The sequence below is a fragment of the Gossypium arboreum genome, chromosome 3 (assembly GCF_025698485.1).
Source record: "Gossypium arboreum isolate Shixiya-1 chromosome 3, ASM2569848v2, whole genome shotgun sequence".
In the NCBI taxonomy this organism is placed as follows: Eukaryota; Viridiplantae; Streptophyta; class Magnoliopsida; order Malvales; family Malvaceae; genus Gossypium; species Gossypium arboreum.
Window position 1 is genome coordinate 11,504,763 of NC_069072.1, and position 9,359 is coordinate 11,514,121.

Here is a 9,359-nt window from a genome sequence, read left to right on the forward strand (position 1 = left end):
CTTTATTTTTTATAGATTGTAAAGATGTTTGATAGATTCGACCATGCTGAATGTAATGAAGCTAATAGCAGAGTATAGACATCTGAACATGCGATAAGTAGTAATGTCCCAATTTCTCTGATGCAAGAACAGGAACTTAAAAATATGTTCTAGAGGTTTATGAACCAATGGTTTAATGAGATGATGCAAGAAAGAAATCAGGCTCAGCAACCTTCTCCCTCTACTGCACCATCTGTAGCACCTCCTGTTGTACCTCCACCTCATTCGGTAACTGAATCTAAGAAGCGTACTCTGATAGAAAATCTCAGAAAGTTTAGGGCTGAAGAATTCTGGGGTAGGTCAGATGATGATCCTGTGAAAGCTGAATATTGGCTACAAAATACAGTAAGAGTTTTTGAAGAAATGGCTTGTTCTCTGGATGATTATTTGAAATGTGTTTTTTCTTTATTGAAAAAGGAGGCATATAATTGGTGGATGACTATAGTAGCTGTGGCGCCGAAAGATAAAATCACTTGGGAATTTTTCCAAAGTGAATTTAAAAAGAAATATGTCAGCAAGAGGTATCTGAATAAAAAGAAGAGGGAATTTCTTGACTTGCGACAAGGTAGCCAATTGGTAGCCGAATATGAAAGAGAATTTGTATACCTCAGCAGATATGCCTGGAAATTGTATTAACTGAAGAAGAAATGTGTACTCGTTTTAAAGAAGGGTTAAATGATGAAATCAGAATGATGATTGGGGGCATAGAGATACGGGAATTTATTGTTCTGTCAGTTCGTGCTCAGAAAATGGAAGAGGTGTACAATAGAAAAATGCAATGGGAGAGAAGGAATAAAGAATTCTATAAGAGAAGCTCCTCCAAATCATTTTCAGCATATCCAGCTAAAAAGTTTAGAGATGATTCCAGTCGACCTACCTCAATGCTAGAACGATCAAGTAAGAATAAGGTGACTCAATAGGATTTTGGGGTAACTATTAAACCTACAGCTAGTGTTGTCAGTGTACAAAATGCTCTAAGGCCTAGATGCAAATATTGTGGGAAACCTCATTCCGGTGAATGTAGAGGCAAGACAGGAGCTTGTTACAAGTGCAGGGCTACTAACCATTTTATTTGAGATTGTCCTCAACTGCTAAAAGAAGAGGGAGAAGAAAAAGAAAAGCAATTAGCCACTTCTTAAAAAGGTAAACGTTTGAGTAAAAGCAGTGTTACTAGGACTGCTTGTTCGGGTATGAGAGATTCTGCTGCCTAGTCAAAAGCTAAGTCACCTGCACGTACTTATACTATCCGAGTGAGAGAGGAAACTACAGCTCCAGACGTAATTACTGGTATATTCTATCTTTTTGATGTTACATGTATGTTGACCCTGGTCTACGCATTCTTATGTTTGCACTGCATTAGCATCAGAAAAGAAATTGTTTTGAACCTACTGATTATGATGTTTAAGTCACTAATCCATTAGGCCAAAGTGTAATAGTTAATTTAGTTGTTGTGATTGTCCATTAAAAATAAAAGATTATGAATTCCCTTCTGATTTGATGCTACTACCTTTTTGAGAATTTGATGTTATTTTGGGAATGGATTAGTTGGCGAAATATGATGCCATAGTAAATTGTAGAGAAAAACAGATTCATCTGAAATGTCAGACAGGAGAAATGATTACTATTGAGGCTACAAATCTGAAAGAAATTGTTAGAACTATTTTAGCTTTTTCAGCTCAGAGATTAATGCGGAAAGGAAATGAGGCATTTTTAGCCTACATTCTTGATACTCGGGGTTCTGAATTGAAGTTAGAATAGTTACCAGTTGTTAATGAGTTTACTGATGTGTTTCCTGAGGAATTACCGGATTTACCACCTAATTGTGAAGTTGAATTTGTGATTGATGTGATTTCGAGAATAGCTCCTATATCAGTAACACCGTATAGAATGACACCAACCGAGTTAAAAGAATTAAAGACATAGTTGCAAGAGTTACTAGACAAAGGGTTTATCAAACCGAGTATATCTCCCTAGGGTGCACCTGTCTTGTTTGTGAAAAAGAAATACGGATCTTTGAGACTGTGTATAGACTATAGATAGTTGAACAAGGCCATAATTAAAAATAAATACCATTTTCCACGTATTGACGATTTGTTTGATCAGCTGAAAGGTGCTGCACTATTTTCGAAGATAGACCTCAGATCCAAGTACTATCAGTTGAAAGTTAAAGAATGTGATGTGCTGAAGACTGCTTTCAGAACTCAGTATGGTTATTATGAGTTTTTGGTAATGCCTTTTGGTTTGACTAATGCTCCTGTTGCTTTTATAGATTTAATGAATCGGATTTTCCAACTATATTTGGATAGATATGTGGTTGTGTTTATTGATGATATACTGATCTATTCTAAAATAGAATTCGAACATGTACAACACTTGAGAATTGTCTTATAGACTTTGAGGGAGAAGCAGTTGTATGCAAAGTTCAGTAAATGTGAATTCTGGCTTCATGAGGTTGGATTTTTGGGCCATATTGTATTACCTGAAGGGATTCGAGTGGATCCGAGTAAAGTATCTGCAGTGGTGAATTGGAAAGTTTTGAAGAATATAATAGAAGTGCGAAGTTTTCTAAGTTTAGCAGGGTATTACCGCCGTTTTGTTATTAATTTTTTGATGATTGCTTTACCAATAACTCGACTACTATAGAAAAATGTTGAATTTGTTTGGTCTAACGAGTGTCAGCAGAGTTTTGATCAATTGAAGAAAATGTGAATAGAAGCTCCAGTTTTGACTCAACCAGAATCGAGTGTGTCGTATGTTGTATATAGTGATGCGTCTCTTAATGGTTTGGGTTGTGTCTTAATGCAGTCAGGAAAAGTAGTGGCTTATGCTTCTCGGCAGTTAAAACCGCATGAAAGGAACTATCCTACACATGATCTTGAGTTGGCTGCAATTGTGTTTGCTTTGAAACTATGGAGACACTATTTATACGGTGAGAAATGTTATGTGTACACAGATCATAAAAGTTTGAAATACTTGATCACTTAGAAAGATTTGAATTTGAGACAGAGACGGTAGTTAGAGCTACTGAAAGATTATGACCTGGTTATTGACTACCACTCGGGAAAGGCTAATGTAGTTGTGGATGCACTTAGCCGAAAGTCATCTTTATTTGCATTGCTGGCAATGAACGCTCATTTATCTTTTAATGAAGATGGTACCGTATTAGCAGAATTGAGAATGAAACCTATGTTCCTTCAACAGATTCGAGATTTACAGAATGAGGATCCAAAATTGCTGTTGAAATGACAAATGGTTCAGGACAAGTTGAGCTCAAAGTGTACCATTGATGATAATGGTATGTTGCATTATCATAATAGAATTTGTGTTCCAAATAATTCATATCTGAAAAATGACATTCTTTCTGAAGCTCACAGTAGCACGTATTCCATTCATCCAGGTAGTATAAAGATGTATTGTGATTTGAAAAGAATGTATTGGTGGCTAGGTATGAAACGGGAAATCTGTTAATTTGTAGCAAAATGTTTGATTTGTCAGCAAGTGAAAGCAGAATATCATGTACCATTAGGTTTGTTACAACTTGTCATGATTCCTAAATGGAAATGGGAAAATGTCACAATGGATTTTGTATCTGGATTACCTATGAGTTCGAGAAAGAAAGATTCGATTTGGGCGATTGTAGATAGATTAACTAGGTTAGCACATTTTATCCCAGTCAAAACAATCTTTTCACTTGAGAAGTTAGCAGAATTATATATGTCTGAGATTGTAAGGCTACATGGGGTTCCAACATCTATTATTTTAGATCGAGATTCAAGGTTTACATCGAGGTTTTAGAGAAAACTACAAGAAGCTCTAGGTACTAAACTAAATTTCAGCATAGCATTTCATCCTTAGACTGACGAACAATCAGAACGAGTGATTAAGATTTTAGAAGACATGTTGAGATGTTGTATACTTAAGTTTAGAGATAGCTGGGAAAGGTATTTACCTTTGGCTGAATTTGCTTACAATAATAGCTATCAATCCAGCATAAAGATTACACCATTTGAAGTTCTTTATGGTAAAAAATGTAAGACTCCATTATATTGGTCCGAATTGAGTGAATCCAAGTTAGTGAGAGTTAATTTGATCCAATAAATCGAAGAAAAACTTTGAATTATCCGGGATAGTTTGAAAGCTGCTTCAGACCGTCAGAAATTATATGCAGATTTGAAAAGAAGAGATATAGAATTTGCAGCTGGCAGTCAAGTGTTCTTAAAAGTTTCACCGTGGGAAAATGTGTTACAATTTGGTAGAAAAAGGAAATTGAGTCCAAGATTTATTGGACCGTATGAGATAATTGAAAGAATTGGCCCTGTGGCTTATCGAATAGCTTTACCTCTGGAACTTGAGAAAATTCATAACGTGTTCCACGTATCCATGTTGAGATGGTATAGATTAGATCCTTCACACGTGATTCCTCACACTGAAATTGAGGTTCAACCGGATATGACTTATTCAGAAGAACCGGTAAAGATTTTAGCTTGAGAAGTTAAAGAATTACGGAATAAACGGTTACCGTTAGTTAAAGTGTTGTTGCATCATCATGGTTTGGAGGAGGAAACCTGGGAAACAGAAGAATCAATGAGATCACAGTATCCGAACTTAATCTCAGGTAACAAATTTTGAGGACAAAATTTCCTAAAAGTGGAGAGAGTTGTAACAGCCCAATTTTCAGTCGTGTCGAAAATAGTGATTCGAGATCACTAAATCCAATGAGTAAGTTTGAAATTTTAATAAATTAATATTTATGAGTCAAGTGTGATTTTAGAAATATTCTTAAATTAGTGAAATTTGTGATTTAAAAGAATTTATTAGGTAAATTGGGTTAAAAACGAGGTATCGAGACCTCGATTTTATAAACCGAACTGTAAGTATTTTTATAAATATTTAAAGAGTGTCATTAAGCTAGTATTAAATTTTTGTTAGAAAATTTTAACGTTTTGATGGTTTATTAATTAAAAAGGACTAAATTGAAAAAGGTGTAAAATTTGCTAAAGTGATTAAATAGTTTAAGTGACAAATAAGGGAGGACTTATAGGGAAAATTAACCCAAAGGGGATGGCTGAGGTGGCATTAGCAAAAAAAAATCTGAAAATTTGGTGAAATAAAGGTAAAATTAGAAATTTTGCAAAATTAAGTAAATGAAATAACAATTAAAAAAAATCTAGACAATTCTTCATAAACTTTCAGCCAAAAATGCCATTAAAGGGTCCTCTTGAGCTGGTTTTTCATATTTTTGCTACAATTGAGTTTAATTCTTGCCTTTTTCTTGTAATTTTTGTATTTTTAAGACTTTTACAATTAGGTCTAACCATCTATTCCATTAGTTTTTTATTCTATAGGTAATTTTGAAAGTTACCATTGATGAGTGCTGGATGTTTATGATGAATTAACATGGATTTGAAGCATTAATTTTGTTATATGATGATTTTATTAAGTAATTTTGATAGAAATTGATTTTAGGACCTAACTATGAAAAAGTTTAGAATTAAGGTTTGATGTTGAAATTATAAATATCAAAGGAAGTATAGTAGCCTAAAATAATTAGATAACGTGTTAATTGAGAAAAATTAGCTCAATTATGGGTTAATTGATCAGGGACTAATTGTAAAAACTGTAAGAGTTGGGGTAAATGTGTAATTTCAAAAATTAAAGGGCATAAATTGTTAAGTGAATTAGAATTGAATTTCATGTTGAAGAATGGAAAATTTTATATCATAGATCAAGAACATGAAGATAAACGTGGCAAAGAGAAATTAATAAATTAGTCTCTGAATTTCTACAACTTCTACAAACTACCCCGGTAAGTTCATATGGTTGAACTTTCATGATTATTTGTTAACTTAGGAATGATATAATGTATTATCTCATATGTTTGTTATTGAATTATAATTATTGTAAAGATATGAAAATTGGATCAAAAGTTCAAATTAAGTGAAATGCAGGATTGAGTACGATAGTTGCGTGACAAAAGATGAATTGACGGATATGACCATGGTTGGACCATGGTAATGTTTAAACGTAAGACCATAGCTTGGCTATGGTATTTTTAGTGAAAAGACCATAACTGGGTTATGGCACCGTGAATGTAAGGCCATGGTTGGACCATGGCAATAAATATACGTGTATGACCATAGTTGGGAAATGGCATCCTATTGATAAAACTATAACTGGGTTATGGCACTACGAGTGTAAGACCATGGCAGGGCCATGACAATATATGTGTAAGATCATAGTTGGACTATGGCATCAATAAAAGGATGTACTCAAATCCGTAAGACGTTCTCTAATTTGAAAAAGATTGGTAAGTGTAATATGGTACTAATGTGATAGAATTTAAGTAGTTATTAATATTGAGCTCAATTAAGTGAATTCATCATATGAAGTTGTGAATGGCAGGAATTGTTAATGAAATGCTTGATTAATGATATATATGTTATAGTATGTTCGGTAAGATTTTTATTTTAAGCCTATGAACTTACTAAGCTTCATTAAGCTTACTTGTATCATGGAATGCTCTTTGTAGATTTTCAAAAAGTTCGGAGGATCGGATCAACACATTAGACTATATTAACCAGATTACTTTGGTAGATTTTGTTAAATATCCTCTGGTTTATATGACATGTATTGGGTTGGTTTAGAAAAGAGTTAAACTTGAAACATGGTTGTGAATGATACATATGTATATGTTTGTATGCATGTATTTAGTAGTAGTTTTTAGTAATCAATGAATGGAGTTATTAAGGTAAGTTTGGAAATACATGAATGTATGTGATAATATATCACACATAATTATTGCAATCGGCTTGGATAATATTCATTGAATTGGTTGATATATATGTGTAACTATTGTTGTAGGTTAATGGCAAATTTGGGTGATAAATAAGGCTAGGAAATGAATTTATTTTGTCCACATGGGTAGACACACGTGTAGCACCTCTTACCCAATGCCAAAATAGGGCTCGAGGCATTACCGGACTTTTATCACAAACAAACATACAAATCGAGTCATAAATTTTGCATCCAAATTAAAACCATTTGTATTCAATCATAACGTCCCTAATACGAGCCTACGAGGTCTAAAACATGCTTTGGAAGTGGTCCGGGACTAAACATAGAACTATAGAAATTTATACAAAACTTAGAAAATTTTTTGCTATAAACAGGGGTCACACGCCCATGTGGACAGGCCGTGTGGTCACGCACGCCCGTGTCAGAAAATTTTTTGCTATAAACAGGGGTCACACGCCCATGTGGACAGGCCGTGTGGTCACGCACTCCCGTGTCCCTAACCCATGTAACTCTTTGACTTGCAAGTCATGAACAAATTAAAGTCACATGGTCTAGTCACACGCCCGTGTGCTAGGCCGTGTGGATAATTAAATTTTCATAAAATAGATGCAGAGTTCACACGCCCCGGACACACGCCCGTACCTGAGGCCATGTCCCTCACACGGCTGAGACACACGCCTGTGTCCCTACTCGTGTGCTCAATTCTGAGCATTCTGTTTCTCATAATTTAGGTGCAGGGGACACACGGCTAAAACACATGCCCATGGGGCAGCCCATGTGTCACACACGACCTAGACACACGCCCTTGTGTCTACCCGTGTGGACAAAATAAAAGCTATTTACCAAGCCATTTGCCACCTTCATTTACACCTACACTTTCACAATTTCAATGGCACAAACCATAGCATACTTAGACAACCAAAACATTCACATATCATAGCTAGAACATGCGCAATACCATCATCTACAATGTTCATGACATTTCATTATGCCAAATCAAACATACCAATTTCCCATTCAAAGGCATCCACACACATACTTTCATCATGCATAATATTCTACTTAGATTTTCTAGAATACCAATGAACTATACTTAACCATCCATCAAAAACCCATTAAGCCATACTCAACCATTTTCCAAGCATTAATATACCACATCACCAACAAGGCATTGGCACATGCATACATATAGATATAATATATAAGTTTACAACCAATTCCAACCAAAATGAGCCAAGTTAAATGGCCAAATTAAAAATGACACATATAACAAAATGACCAAGTCCCTATACATGCCATAGACTCAAAATGCTAAATTTCATCAATACCCAAAATGATAGATTTGATAGTGTGAGGCGAATCTCTGATGATCCTTAATTCGAGCTAGCTTGGCGACACTATAAAACATGGAATAATAAACGGAGTAAGCTATATAGCTTAGTAAGCTCGTATGAAAGAAACAAGCAACCTTACCATACATTGATCATGCAAATAATATAACATAAGATAATGTAATTTACCAAATTCTCATGATCATAATTCATTCCATCACAAACTTACCTTGTAATCATCAGATCATAAGCTTAAAGTACATACTTGTACCATATCGTATTAATTTCATATTTAGTATCATGGTTGCCATACCCAATGAACCACTCAGAATAATAATATCGAATACACAGGAAAACCTTGCACAAGAGGTGCCACATATGTATCCATTGCTACCTCTATCCCATAGGACATATATGCTCGTTCTCGAGCCATTATTGGGCCTGCTCACACAAGCTGTCAGTTGAGACGTAGCTACACGGTGCTGCTCACACAAGCTGTCAAGTAACTGCAACATATGCCGATATACTCAGCCACCGATAGGACGTACAGGACCAGCACCCAGATCACATGACATAAAACCCTAATGATATGTCACTTGTATCCTAATCTATTCCTAAGGTTTGAACGGGATTTCTTACTTGTCGAATCATCGTCGTACTCGTTCATAGAATTAAACTCATCTACGTAGTCAATCATAGAATTCATGCAATACTAAAGCATTTAAATACAATTATATTAAAGCTTATTTAACATAAGAACTTACCTTGGATGCAAAAACGTCCAAACGAGTCTATTCGTCAATTACTTTGGTTGTCCCCTCGATCTAGACCGAACTTCATTTTTCTTGATCTATAATACCAGATTCATCTCATTTAATTATCACATTATTCAATTTAGCCTAAAAATAAATTATGGAAAATTACATTTTTTCCCTTAACTTTTCAACATTTTACAATTTAGTCCCTAGGCTCGTAAAATGAGTTTCATTCTATTTCTTCTCAACCCAAGCCTAGCCGAACCTTACTCATACTCATACCAGCCCACATTTTTCATTTATTTACACTTTTCTACACATTTTACAACTTTTTTACAAATAAGTCCCTAATCGACGTTTTTACCGAAAATCACTTCGTAAAAGTCGTTTAACAAACAATAAACATGCATTTTCTACCATTAAACATCAAAATACAAAA

At 34.7% G+C, this 9,359-nt stretch overlaps 1 protein-coding gene across 1 annotated transcript; it reads left to right on the forward strand.

The window, feature by feature from the left end:
- Positions 1-180: 180 nt before the first annotated feature.
- Positions 181-959, forward strand: LOC108475147 (uncharacterized). The gene is made up of 2 exons (XM_017777140.2): positions 181-604; positions 709-959. The coding sequence occupies exons 1-2, from the start codon at positions 181-183 to the stop codon at positions 957-959; spliced, it is 675 nt and encodes a 224-aa protein (XP_017632629.2).
- The last annotated feature ends 8,400 nt before the right edge of the window (positions 960-9,359 follow it).